Source organism: Manacus candei, unplaced genomic scaffold (genome assembly GCF_025592945.1).
Source record: "Manacus candei isolate 608988 ecotype Guabito, Panama unplaced genomic scaffold, ASM2559294v1 h1tg000072l, whole genome shotgun sequence".
Lineage (NCBI taxonomy): Eukaryota > Metazoa > Chordata > Aves > Passeriformes > Pipridae > Manacus > Manacus candei.
This window is the reverse complement of record NW_026138120.1, coordinates 5,765,101-5,779,367: the sequence shown is the minus strand read 5'-3', so window position 1 is coordinate 5,779,367 and position 14,267 is coordinate 5,765,101. Positions and strand designations below refer to the sequence as shown.

General features: G+C 50.2%; 1 protein-coding gene and 1 long non-coding RNA gene across 2 annotated transcripts; one reads left to right on the top strand and one right to left on the bottom strand.

Annotated features, from left to right (window-relative positions):
* Positions 1-7,699: 7,699 nt before the first annotated feature.
* Positions 7,700-10,319, bottom strand: HOXA1 (homeobox A1). The gene is made up of 2 exons (XM_051808445.1): positions 9,473-10,319; positions 7,700-9,040 (listed from the first exon to the last, which is right to left on the bottom strand). The coding sequence occupies exons 1-2, from the start codon at positions 10,086-10,088 to the stop codon at positions 8,685-8,687; spliced, it is 972 nt and encodes a 323-aa protein (XP_051664405.1). The 5' UTR covers positions 10,089-10,319; the 3' UTR covers positions 7,700-8,684.
* An 87-nt stretch (positions 10,320-10,406) lies between these two features.
* On the top strand, positions 10,407-14,264 carry LOC127480363 (uncharacterized). The gene is made up of 3 exons (XR_007907850.1): positions 10,407-10,504; positions 12,953-13,116; positions 13,811-14,264. It is a non-coding gene; the product is annotated as an uncharacterized LOC127480363 (long non-coding RNA).
* The last annotated feature ends 3 nt before the right edge of the window (positions 14,265-14,267 follow it).

The window sequence follows — 14,267 nt, the reverse complement described above, 5'->3', positions numbered from 1 at the left end:
AGATATCCTGCAGGCAAGTAAAGCTGGCAACAGACTGAAATCATGGTGAGAGTTGAAAACCTTGTTTTTCTATATGCACAACAAACCAGAAATGTTGACAGAAAAGTAAAAGAACATCTGCTCATGCTGATCTATGAACATTTCCCTGGCTCCATTAACCTCCCTTCTTTCTCCGTCTCTCTATTTTTCCTAAACTGAAAATCATAATTTTAAATATTCAAGGCTTTTATTTCTCTATTAATCAAATTAAATCTCCTTAGCTACAGTTAAAATACTCTGTGAGGTGCTTCAATCAAAGATTATTTGCCTTGCAATTAGAACTTATTTTTAATACAAAATGGGGGAAATAGAGAACCACAGCTTTAGAATCAATATAGCTATAAATTACATGGAAAAGGAAATAGTGACATCCTAGCTTAAAACAACAGATTTATTATCAAGGAAGATAGTATTTTATTGACAGAGTACATAAGTTTTATAAAGAAAGAAAGAAGGAAACACAGAGAAATCAATGTTAACATGGGCTCGTTCTTGCTTTAGATGCTGCATTTCTAGTAACTAATTTTCATTTTTTATTTTAATTTGTAAAATGTCACATTGAAAAATGGTTAGTGGCTAAAAAAATCTTGTCTGCAGTATTTTCTAAGGCAAAACTCCACTGATTTTAATGAAAAAGATCTGTAGAAGAGAGTCACACTCTGTTCTGTATTTGATCCTGGTTAAGACCAGTTACTAAAGGACCTCCTCCATTCTTGTGTTTTGAACAGGATAACAGTTCAGATTGCAGCTAAAATTTGTATTCAAACTTCAATGATTTGCACTTATTTTGATTCATACCTGCAGGATAGGGTGAGAAAAATTGTTCTTTCTGATAGCAGTAAATATTTTAAATAGAACGCTTTCTCCTTCCACAAGCGGGATTCATCCGTAGTTGCTTACATATATGATAAAGAAAAAACTGAATCTCTGAGCAGAAGATTTCTTGTTAGGTTTCCACTACTTTCAGCACACAGTCTTTCCTATTGTCTTCTCAGTGAAAAGCAGAGGGGAATTTTTTCCCCTTTGTTGAATACGGAGTTTGCAGTTAGGGTCTGACCCAGAGCCCAATAGTAGTTGTGTCTTCTTCTGTTTCAGCTCCAGTGAAAGTAGGAGTCAACCTGTATAGTTGACCAGTCTCGAAACACATTACCATGTTCAAAAAGGAGGATTACATGGAGATTATCTGGATTTCTAACGTCTCTCATCAGATTTCCAATCTGTCTTGTTAGAGAGGCCTCCGCAGAATTTTCAGTGGGTTTTGCCTGTGTTCCTTATATACTTTGCTATGTTGTTCAAACCCTGAGGTGAGAAAGATGTGATCTGAAGGAGAAACAGTTATCTTTACTGGTGGCTTACCAGGCTCAATGAGGCTAATTTTTGGATTTGTCGGGCTGTGGGTCTCAGGTGAGCTGAATCTCATCTCCCTGGGCAATGAGTCACAGTAGGTCCCATTCGAAGCCAACCTATATGTCAGGTACATGTTCTGCTAGCATTTTAACCTTTCAGTTTGTGAGCTGACAAAAAAGAAAGAAGCAGCCTCTTTACATGAATCCGGGTTCTTGGGGAACATACATATTTGTATGGATAAAGACACTGCGTGTTTCCTGTGCAGTGTGATCTGAGGTGTGTCATTGAAGACAGGTCTTCTCAGACCCTTTTTGCCTCACCCACTATTTTCATAATCCCTGCTTGCCTGATGGCACTGTCAGAAATATAAAAAATAAAATATACAGGGGGATGTAATAAACTGCAAAGCCCTAGGGGGTCCTGCCTGACTGCAATACCCACTTCTAAGTCTAAACATATTGGTCATGTTAATACTGCTTGTTGTAAGGAGTGTTCCTCCAAGATAACATTTTTGCACAGTGAAATATGCATGGCTCTCAGATAGCTCAGCTCAGATGGGATCACTTTTCAGTTTCTAAAGGGTTATATTTTTTTACTTACTTTTTTTTTTCCCAGCACAGCATGAGGAACACAACACTACCCCAACCAATGTGTTTTGTTTTATGATCCGCCAGTCCACAGAACTATGCATAGGTGTTAAATCCACTGATAGTGTAAAGCAGTGCTGCAGGGATTTTATTTCTTGCAAAACAGAGTAGTCTGGTGAAAGTCTCTATCTTTGCTGGGTGCTATTGGGAATATTTTACAACTATGCTAAGGAAATAAATTGAGACTTGGATGGTATTTCCACTGCAACTGATGCTTTGCACAAGAGTTAGCTGAGATAACAGACCTACTGCAAAACTAAAGAAAAAGCTTCATGTTATTGGAATAGTGGAGTTTCAATTAAAACCCACCTCTGTGGCTTAGCCCCTTCCATGACCTTCAGCTTCTTATGAAGGCAGTGAGAAGTCTGGACAAGTGGTTGTTCTCCGAGTCTCCTCTGATATGCCCCCACTGCTCTGTCCCCAGAGGGGGTCTGTGGTTTACGCAGGTGTGCTTTGCACCTGAAGGTTCTCTGGCATGCAGTGGAGGAGGAATTCTCTCTGCTCCCCCATTTCCACCACCAGCCTCATCCTCACCCCCATCTCTTTTCATTTCTTAACGAACCTGGTCTCCTGTGTTTTCTCTGCTCTTTATTCCTTGTCACCAGGGCTGAGTGACTGCTGAAGATGAGAGGGAATGAAGAGTGTGAAGAGGGAAGCTTCTGCCTTTGGTCTGAGTCTGATGGGGAATGATGAAAACCACATGGACTATGAAAAAGTCCAGTCCAACTTTCTGTTTACCAAGCTCCCCAGAAACGTCAACATCTGTCACCAAGTTACCCCTAAAAGGGGCACCCCCTTGCTACAGGGCCCCGATGGCAGGTCCCATCCCTCTTCTCCCAACACAGGCTGGAGCGGAGGGGTGTTGACAGAGGGAAAGGGAGGTTATCCGGGATTTGGTGATGGTTATATTAATAGACAAAGGACATCAGAAGAGATATCCTTGGCTCAGCGCTGCGGTGCCACCTCAGGCTCGCTCAGCCGGATGAGCGGGGAGGGTGCCGGGGCACCCCCGGGTGAGCCTGGCTTTTGCCCTCCCCGCAGCCGTGTCTCGGGGGACAGACCCGCGGCGCGGGGTGCGGAGCAGCGCGGCCGCCGACACAGCGCCCCCGCAGCCCCCGGGCCAGGTGCGGAGCAAAGCGGAGCGGCCGCGGCCTCGCTCCGCCCTTGTTACAATTCACACAACGGATTTTCCTCGTATTAGTAATTCCCGAAGATCAAACCCGAAGACAGCTGCGAATGCAAACGATCTCTACAAAATGCGGTAGTGAAGTATTCAGTCAAAGTAGATATATCCTTGGATTTATTTATCTTTATTTGTGCATTTATAACAGTCGATAGCATATTGCTATTTTTTTCTTTTTTCTTTTTCTTTTTTTTTTTTTCTGGCGGCGAGAGGCACTCCGAGTTACAACGTCGCGTGGGATAGAATTAGAAAATGAATAAGTGCTTTTGGGCAAAGCCAAGCTTATCGGATGCAACCAGGAACCGCTGTGCAGCACTGGGACGCGGGGCAGGCACCGGGGCAGGCACCGGGGCAAACATCGAGGCAGGGAGCGCAAGTCCCGTGGCTCTCGACCTCTCGGACACTTCCTACAGCTCTTGCGAGAAAAACGCTCCATAAGTCCCTGTATTTTCCTAATCCCTCTGCTTCCCGCTGGCTACACCACATCTGTAGGTGTAGGCACATCAGGGGCACAAGAGTTTGTGACTGAGATTGGCTTCATACCTCCTGCTGTCCCTCTTTTGGTCTTATGTTCGGGTTTATTTTACTTTTTTTCTTTTTGCTACTTTTACTTTCTTCAGCAGGAGAAGTTTTACAATACGTTGGATTTGTAGTTATAAAAACTGGGCACTCAGAAAAGTCATGAACTGGCTATTGGTTTCATCACAGTCGAGTCTGATCGTTATTTGACTGCATTTTTATAAGAATCCATAGTCCCAATTTAACTTTGTGAGATATACACTTTCAAGGAAAGTGGATTGGAAAGCCAAAATAACTGTGAAAGTAATAGTTGAAACATTCTCCGTGTGGAACAAATGCTTAAAATATGTCACTGCCCTATAAAAAGTGGCACAGATGCATTTTCCAGGCCTATTTCTGTTGACAATAATGGAATGTGTTATATGGCAAAGAGGACTCCTTGCATGATCAAAATCAAAGAAGTTTGTCCCCAAATTCCTAGGCACAAAAGAAGACTTCTTTTCTCCAGAGCACCCGTTGATTTCAATGGTCTTTCTGAGCTTGAAACAGGAGTAACTGTGACCTGTAATATTTTATGACACATAAACCGTAAAAGAATAATGTTAACAGTGAAAGTCGGCCAAGTAGTGTGCCTGGGGGAGAACAGGAATGTTTGCCTTGGAAAAGGAGAAAGGGAAAAGGGAAAGAGAACGAGAGAACGAGAGAACGAGAGAAAGAAAGAAAGAAAGAAAGAAAGAAAGAAAGAAAGAAAGAAAAAGAAAGAAAGAATTTCTTAAAATACATTATATGCCTATTTATTCAGATATTATTAACTAAATTATTTATGTATTCCTTTTCTGTGGTTACCAGTTTACTGTGATCTTTTGGAGCTAATTGCCATGGGAAGACAGATACGAGACCTTGCTCCTAAACTTACACGGAAAAAAACACTCCAAAACTATTCTTTCCCCCCTCACAAAAATGACAGCCGCTCCTCCCGCCGGGTCCAGGGCCCGGCCATGCCACGGACGGGAGCGGCCTCCCCCGGGCTCCCTCTCCAGCGCGGAGCTGCCGCCCAGGCTCTCCTGCGGGTGGCCCCGGCGGCCGGCACGGTTCGGAACATCCCCGGGGCCTGGCCGGGAGCTCATCGCCTTTCGTGCCCGGGGTCCTCCGGCAATGCCTCAGTGGAGGGGGCACCTGTTCTGAGAAGCAATTTGCCGGTGAAAACTCGCTCGAGTCTGTAGCCCAAACTGCCATTAGAGAATTACTAATAAATCCCTATTAAGAATACATTTATGCAGTGATTATGTGAACTTTGGCCTTTGAAGAATCTCTGCAATTAACGGCGTTGTCTATCGCCTTTTGCCCAGATTTCTACTCTTTTCCCGCAATGGATGGAGAGCGGAGCACGGCTCCACCGGCGCCTCCAGCAGCCGGGTGCGTCTCCAGCCCCCTTCTTCCACCCACCGTCACTGCTGAGTAGAAAGCCTCAAGCACCCCTACCTTCAGCCCCGGATCCCTGTCTGAAAATACCGGATCCCTTGCGGGAGGGTTTGTTTCCCGCACACTTGTACCTCTCGTCGGGGGTACCCGCCTGAACGCCGGTGTCGGCTGCAGTGCGGGCGGGAGGGAGGTGCCGAGCTTTCGCTATTTCTGCAAAACAGTGGAAAGCGGATAAAATTTAGTAAAAAGCTGGTGGGCAAAAATGAGAGGAAAGTTGACGCTGCCGGGGAGACAGCGAGAGAGAGAGAGGGAGAGGGATGACTCTGTAATTGTTGCCTTTACCAAGGCTGTGAGATTAACTACTGGGATTTATTCTAAAGTGACCCATCACCGAATTCATTTCTGCTTGAACTTTCGGTGAACCTGAGATTAAAGAGGGGTGAGCAGCTAAGCAGTTTGTTGTTAGCTGCCTTTTCAACAGCCCTTTCAGACTGAGTAAATATTGATCGGTTTCAATCTGATTGCCCCAGAGGAAAACACCAAAGCATCTCAATAGCCTCCAAAAGTAAACTTTAAAGGTGAACAGCAGAAATGGCCTTAAGTATGATAGGAAGATGCTAAACTCCCTTTGACATTTGGATGCGGTTTGGGTTGGTGGGTTCTGATGAGCTGGGGGGTTTTTCTTTATTTTTTCCCCTGAGACTCTAGAGAGAAAAATTAAAATACGTTTTACAAGGTGTAAAAATAAAAGGATCCTTACGACCTGAAGGGCAAATTTCTGTCTTCATCAGGGCAAACCACGAAAGGACGCTGTGATTTTTTTTTAGTGATATTTTTGTGGTAGAAACTCTAAACTAGAGATTTTCATTTCTCTTCCCCGGACTACCTGACCAGAAAGGCTGAAGGTATCGAAATAATAACAACGCTAACAAAATAAAGCAGGATCATGATGTTTGGAACGTCTTTCCTCGAAATCGATCGTGACTGCGGGGAAAAGATTATATATATATATATAAATATATAATAATATGTTTATATATATATATATAAACATAACCAAGGTTTGGTCTTGGAAGGAGACGGGATTCTTTGCCTGCGAATCGCTCACCGCAGATTGACACACTGAAAAGCGTCTTGTCTCTCGCATTTAGGCTATAATTTATGGCCACTGTTTCTAACACATTAAGTCAGCACCGGGGGAACCGAGTTGTAGATCCGGATTCCAGCAATGTTTAGATCCAGATTTCGATATTGAAATGTCCTCATTGGCATGCAAATGCCACTTTAACACATCCAAATCTCTGGAAGAAGGCCATCTGTTTTGCTTTGTGGCTTTACCCTAATAAACAAAAGGTAAAGTATATGGCAGGCGGGTAAATGAAAGAAATAGAGTCATCGGCGGGAGCCTTTGGAGACAGCCCTGCTCCCTTGCAGATAGCTCGGCTCTTGATATGGCCGCCACGCCTTGCAAATCAGGGCTTGTCTCTTTTGACATCGAAGTGAAGAAAATTTCGTTGACTCTCTGCGGATCCCACAGAGCAAAGCCTGCGTGGGCAGCCCGGCCCCAGGAGAAGCCCGGTAGCACTTCCCGCAGCTGGGCCGAGTGAAAGAGATGTTACGCGTGTTTGCGTTGAAATTCAAGAGGCATCAGTGACTTGAGACACCCCCCGTCCAGCTGAGCGTGTCTCTGCTCTGTCCTGCCACCCAGGTTTTCCCCACACAGGCTCCTCTCCATCCCCGACCTGCTGTCCACTTGACACCTCTTGTAATAGTTATTATATTTATGTGTGAGAGCTTGCTCTTTTACACACACACCCCCTCCAAAAATAAAGGGGGGGTTGGGGATCGAGGACGAGGCGTCAGCGGGCTGAGGTTCACGACAAAAACATTCTGCCAAGAACTGGGAGCCATCTCCCACCACGGCATCCCATCAGCCGCTGGGATGGCAGCCTGAGGTGGGAGAGAGAAGCCAGACTCACTCAGTGCCCAGGCTAATTAAATGTGCAGTCCTTGGATCGAGGCCTGCAGTGTGAGGAAAGACTGGCTGAAGACAGTTTCTGCTTTTGAAGGGTGCTCTGTTTATATAAGTGTCAGCATCCACCTCGAGGTGAAAAGGTTAGCACTTGACCCAGGAAGTTCTCGTGTTTGTGCTTTAGAAATAGATTGGGACCATAAATTCCTCCCAGTTACGGAGAAGGGAGAGAACGGCCTTATATTTTCTAACAATAATATTTGAGCATAGGAGAGGAAGAAGCTTTGTGTAAGAAGTCAGACTGAGTAACCAGAGCTCTAACTCTGACAAAACAACACATGAGGAGTAAGGCTGTGAGACTCTTGTCTTTTCCCCTTGGAAAGGCTCCAGTAGAAGAAAATATAGGAAACAAAACTGTTGAGCCCAGCCTGTGACTCAGCACTGACGTCATGCAGAGGTAGGCAGACAAGGGCTACCTGAAAGTGGAATATATTTATTACAGACATTATAAGGACCCGTAAATCCTGCCCTGGTTTCCCTCATTTGTGGAATCCCAGAGCTTTTCATGATTGTACAGAAAAATCAGGAGGACATTTCGCTCACACACGACAACTGATAGAACTCAGTGTACCCGCAGTACAGCAAAGCACAGTGCGTCATGCAATGGTCTGGACACCAACCACAGAAATTATACATTCATTTGGCCATTCATCACATTCACGAGTAGGTTGAAAAGACATCAAGTCTAATGGAAGGTTAATATGAAAATAGGAAGAGGCGAGGTATTTTAGATGGTTGAACCCTTTGGTTGAGCATAATCCAACACAGCTTTTAGGGCAGGGGGAAAGGGAGAGGAAGCAAGCACACCGGATAAGGTTTACAAAACCTAGTGCAATTGAAGCCTTGTTTGTCACATTTACAGAAATAGCGCTACTTTTTTTGAGGTATCTGCTTGAGCTTAAGATGCTTACTTGATACGGTCGTTACTAATATAAAAGTGGGTCCAGTTTGGCGAATGCACTCACCCTGCTTAACCTGATAATCGAAACATCATTTCTAGAAAAATCTGTAAAAAGATAAATCTCTCGGACAAAGTATTTACAAGCAACAAACTCATAGACACGAACAAAGAATACATTAAATTAAGGGGATGAAAGTCCTATAAGTCGTGTAAACACTTGCAATAGTGCATCTCTTTGTGAGGTTATGTACCCTAAATAACCTGTCGTTCACTGGGGGAAACTCGGAGAAACGTCCTTGCAGTGGAGGAGGGAGACCCTTACACGCGTGCCAACACAGCTCCTCCAGCAGAAAAGGGAGAGGGGGCAGGGAAAATAATCCCCTGGCACCAAGGCGCCGGCACTCGGCGGAGCTGGCACCCTCGAGGGCGGGCGGCGGCGGGAGCGGTGGAGGTAGGGGGAGTGGGAGCGGCAGCGTGCCGAGACCTCTCGGGAGACCGACTGACCGACCGAGGGACCGACAGAGCGGCGGTGAAGGGACGCGTGCCGCGCTGGCGGGGGCGGCGCGCCGGGCAGCTGGCGGGGCGCGGCCGATCTCAGTTGGAGGCAGCGAGCGTGTCCGAGGTTGAGGAGGCGGGCGAGGCGCTGCAGGGTGAGGAGCAGGACTTCTCCGATGACTCCTCCGCCTTCTCCTCGCAGCCCGTAGGGGTGGCAGGAGAGATGGGCAGCAGCCCCTCTTTCTCCCGTTTCTTTTGCTTCATTCGTCGGTTTTGGAACCAGATCTTCACCTGCGTCTCGTTGAGCTGGAGGGAGGCGGCGATCTCCACCCGCCTGGCCCTGGTCAGGTATTTGTTGAAATGAAACTCCTTCTCCAGCTCGGTGAGCTGCTTGGTGGTGAAGTTAGTTCTGACGGTGTTGGGCTGCCCCACGAAGCCGTACTCGCCAGCCTTGCCTGCGAGGGGACATGCAGCGGTAAGTAAGTGAGTGCAAATGATTTATAGGGGACTTAATCAATATGTCCACACCGACTAAGCGATAGGGAGCAAGAACTTCTTTGGATAAGAGGGAAACCCCGGCAGGGTGAGTGATGGAGTGCGAGGTGCTAAACCGGAGTCAGCCTCTAGTGTCAGAGGAAACTTGATAAGTGGTTTATTAATTACGAGCAATATGACCGTGGGAGAGGAGGAGAAGTGGGAGTCAGGAATAAGTGAGGCATAAGCGGCGCTGGCTTTCAGCACCGCGGGCAGACAGCCGCGACTGCTCCCAGAGGTGCGGGCCGCCCTACCTGCCCAGCGCCCGGCGGGGCACCGCACGGCTTTCGCCGCACCCGCGGCGGAGAGAGACAGGAGCGGCCCCCGTCCCAGCCCTCCCGCCGGCCACTGACCTGTTTTGGGTGGGTTTCTTTTCACTTTCATCCAGTCGAAGGTTTGCGCCGGCGACGAGGTCTCGGCGGAGGGGGAGCGGGCGTTTTCCCGGTGTCCAGCGTGGAGGGGAGACAGGGTATGGTTGTAGGTGCCCAGGGGCAGGCTCTGCTGCTCCTGCCCGTAAGGGGGAGGCACGTACTGAGCGGGGCCCCCCGCGTAGCCCTGGTGCGGGTGCTGCGCAGCGGCGGCGGAGGAGGAGATGCTCCCGGAGTACACGGCGGGGGCACAAGGAGGGAAGCCGCCGCCCAGCTCTGCGTCCTGCCCCAGGGTGTAGGGACCGTACGCCGGTCCGAAGCCCTGCGCGCCGTAGGTTGGCCCGCAGCCGGGGTGCGCGTAGGACACCCCCAGGCCGCCGTGGTGCTGGTAGGCGGCAGGCTGGGCCGGGGGGTGGTGGTGGTGGCGGTGGGGGCTGATGGGCACCCCGCGGCCCGCCAGGAAGCGGTCCTCTCCGCTGCAGCTGCTGGCGCTGACGGCGCAGGGCTGGAAAGTTGTAATTCCGTGGTCGGGGTGGTAGGCGCGCCCGGCGCAGCCTCCCGCCTCGCCGCCGAGAACGGGGTACTCGAGGAAGGAGCTCATCCTCGCCGCTTCCCTCTGTCACGCCGCCACCGGGTCTTCAGCGTCCGGCGGGGCCGCGCCAACTTTCCCACTTCCTCCATGGGGCCGGCAGGAAAATGACACGAAGGCGCCGGCAGCGGGCAGGCACGTGGGGGGCGGCAGCCAATGGCTGCGGCGCCCGCGGGGCTTCCCCGGCTCCTGTCGCTGATACAGCGCCGCGTCGGGGGCATTTAAACGCCGAGCGCTCCGACGGCGCGGCACCGCGGGGCAGGGCGGCGGCGGCAGCCCCCCAGGGAGGTGGGGGGCCGGACCGTACACACACACACACACCCCGCCGCGGCAGCCCCCTGGGTCTCACCCACCAGCTGAGAGGGGAAGGCAGGAGAGAGCCGAAGGCTGCGCCTGGCCCGCGGAGCTCACCGGCCGTCCCCTCCAGGGTGAGTGCTGCTGCGAGGGCGCCCCAGCATCACCCCTGCTGCTGGCGCTGTCAGGCTTGCGTGGGGCTCATATGTCGCCCCTCAACCACCGGTCGGGGAAGCGGGGGATGGAGGGGAGAGGCGACTGGATCTGCGGTACGGGGCGAGGGATGGGGCGGAGGGCGGCAGGGACAGCATTGAGAGCATCAACCCCTGGGCCGGGGTTGAGAATGGGACGTGAATGCGGTTGGGGACTGCTATGGGGACGAGAACAGAGACAGGGACAGGGATGAAGGTAAAGATAAGATGGAGAATAAGCATGGGGTCGAGGATATGGATGTGGATGGGATGTGATGGGATGGGAGATGCAAGGGGGACGGGAATAGTGCCGGTGCCGAGGTATCTCGCCGGTCCTGCACCGCCGCAGGCGACGCCACGCCAAGAGTTAAAGGGGCTTGTCCAGCTGCATCACGAGGCGGTCGTGGACATTAGCATGGAAATGAGCCTCTTCTGGGACTGACGGCCATTGTGCTCTCCCAAACTCACCGGCCACCCCCTGTCCCTCATCCCTGCTCCCCTCGCACCTCCGCCGGGCTCACTCACGCCAGCCCGAGGCTGGGGTAGGGAAGGAGGAGGCGGGGGGCAGGGGAACAAATGATTGGGCGGGGGCCCGCTGGCTCCGCAGCCCATCTGCTGGGTTCCCGCGGCGCCGCTGCCGTCCGCTTGCCCTGGGACCGAGTGTGGGGACGGCTGTCCGGGGTGCCGCGGGTCGCAGCCCGAGGAGGCGGCCCGGGGCAGGGGCAGAGGAGCGACGGGAGGCGCAGGGCCCGCCGCCCCGGCCCCTTTGTTCCTCCGCTCCTCCACTCGAGTCGGCGGTGGTGAGAGATGGCAGATGGCCAGTGGCAGAGACGGCCCCAGGACCCTTGGGAACCGCGCTGAGTATCGACTCAAACCCACCCCTTCCCAGCTCCTTGGGGAGGTGGGTAAAAAAATGGGTCCGTGGCCAGAGAAGGAGGGGCTGTGAGATGTGGGTTACGACCTCATATTCGGTTTACGTATGGGGAAAATGAAAAGGGAGGCAAAGGCCGGGCATGCGTCCATCCCGGTGCACCCAGCCATCTGCAGGCAGAAAGGACGGCAGCAAAAGTCTTCAAAAGACATCCTGCAAAACGTTAACCTTGGAAAAAGATGGATGGATGCCACCAGCCCCAGGAGGGGCTGCTCCCTCTATTTCTGCAGGTGCCGACTCTTACGTCCCTCTGTTCTCACGCTCAGTTCTTGCTTGTTTTGAAATCCAAAAGGCTCTTCTACCCTGCCCCTTCTCCTTGCTCACGATCACACCCCCCCCTACATACTCACCCTCAAGCTCCTCCCTCCCACATGAACTACAACTCTCTCCGAGGTGCAAAGCTCTCCTATTGCTATTAGGTCAGCCCTTATCCCATGCCATCTCCAAGGCCTCTCTACTGTCAGCCAAAACCTAAGGGCTACTCTCTCCACCACACGTCTATCCCGGTGCACTCAGTACGTCTATTTGTTCTGATTTACTACAGAGGCAGGAATACTAAGGGCCCTCTGGAAAGGTTCAGTTTCTTAAACTGCAGGGGGCCAGGGTGGAGTACAAGAGCAACAACACTCCAGAGGCGTTTATGGTATTATTCTGCACCAGTTTTGGCTATGGTTACAGATGTAAACACATTTATTTCATTCTTGTAAACCATGTATTATAAATACAGCATAAGGCAGAGAAAAAAGGCAGGCGATTAGGACTGTTTACTAATAAAAGGGCTGACACCTTTTCAGTCAGCCAAGAAAAAAATATTTTACTATAGATCCATTTTACCCAGAAATTCCGATGAATCACAGCAATTTCCTTACAGTCTCCAGCATCCTGAAATCCTTTTTTCTCTCCCTTTTTCATGCCATTGTCTCTTGTTGCTTTGTCTCTCTGACGGGGCTGTGGGGGTTTGCTGTCTGTTACTAAGCGTGGGGGCAACACCATGAGAAGGGCCGGAGCAGAGGGGGAACGCACACCACACTCTCCCTCCTCCCCAACCCGGCGAGAGGGAGCTACTACCTCTTCCTCCTGCCCGCAGACCAGGAGCGGCTCCTCCGCGACTTCGCTCCGCGTTTCCTGCCACGAGACGGGGGCCGAGGGGGCCATCCCGGCACTTCAGGCTTTTCCGTGGGAGTGTGCCCTCCCTGTGGCCCCAGGGCTTACCGGGGGACACGGAGGCGGCTCCTACTCGCTGAATTCTCCCATTTATTTAAATGCAGTTTATGAAAAGTTGCAACCTTGTAGCACATTTTCTTTTGTTGTTGTTGGTTTGATTTGGGTTGGTTTAAGCGTTGTCAGCATCCGGAAATCCGGGCACAAAAGAAACCCCAACCCTTACACGCACGTTGTGATCCAATTTAACCCAGTGGCAAAGGAGTTAAAATGCCGATGAGGCTGCTCGCTTTCCGCAGGGACATGGCTGGAGCAGAGAGAAGAAGAACCAGGACCGAGGTTTCACCGCGCCCGCCCGCAGCTCAGCCAAGCTGTTGTTTTAAAAGAGCAATAAAAGTGAATTATGACTAAACGCCTTCTCACTTAATGGTTTTAGACGGGGATCCCCAGCCCCGGCAAATACGTAAGAGGATTTTTATTTGTGCATGTGTTCCTGCAATTGATCTCTTTGATGACATTCTCATTCATAGAAAGAGTTTGATTTATGACTTTCGGAAGAATTGCGTTCAGCCCTTCCAGCTATAATCCACGCATCCCAGCTCCACAGCGTGTTGCAGAGCTGGGAGACAACACTCCTCGCATGGACAGACAGCAGAGCCCCGTTCGCAAACACCCACCCAAGCCCCGCTCAGCTGTGTAATGTAACCACACGCACTCATATGCACACAAGAAGCCGCGAACGCACCCTCCCCAGATTCCCCATCCCCGGAGCGGCAGAGCCCCGCTGGCATCTGTTGCTCGCTTTTAGCCCGAAGGACGGGGCTCACCCTCCGCCTTGGGGTCTCCCGCTACGCTGCTAGCGGGGTGGCAGGTAATTTGGTTGAGATTTCTGAAAGCCCGTCTTTGCTGCCGCCAGCAGAAGAATGGGAAGCCGGAGGAAATTGTAACTTTAAAGTCATAGAGTTTCCCCTTTGCGTTATCAGTTTTTCACCTCGCAAGTTTTAAACAGAAAAATATCTTCGGTTCTGCCCCCGCACCACCCCTCAAATGATGGAGTGGAAGGGCTGGTTCCTACCTAAATACTTTTTCTTCCCCCTATGTTTCTGCCACCCTTTTGATTTCACAGGCACTAACTTCTCCATTTCCTCTCCTCCTAGAGCTGATTTCTTGGACTGCTCAGCATGTGAGAAGTAACCAGGCGCATTCTCTGTGAACTCTGATATTTTTTGTGATATGCTTCCTGAAAAATCTTGCTGGCTGCTAAGCACTACTTTCTAGAAAAACAGGATTTTTTTTTTTTTCTTAAAGAGCCTTTCCATTCGTTCATGTGACTGGCTAGTTTTTGCAGGAGACGCTTATCCTACTGTGTCTCTCTTATGTTCTGCCTGTAACAGAGAAAGTGCTCGTTCATGCTTTTGTTACAGCTCGCATTTCCAAGTTTTGCATCCTCATAGAGATAAGATGCTGCGTTTATCCATTAAAAGGAACAAATCTCCATCAAACCTGTGAACGATTTTAATTTCTTTGTTTTTTTTTCTTTGTGATAATCTTTGCAATAAAGAACTTGAATGGGCTTTTCCTCTCTAATAAACATCCTAATTTGCCAAAAGGGAA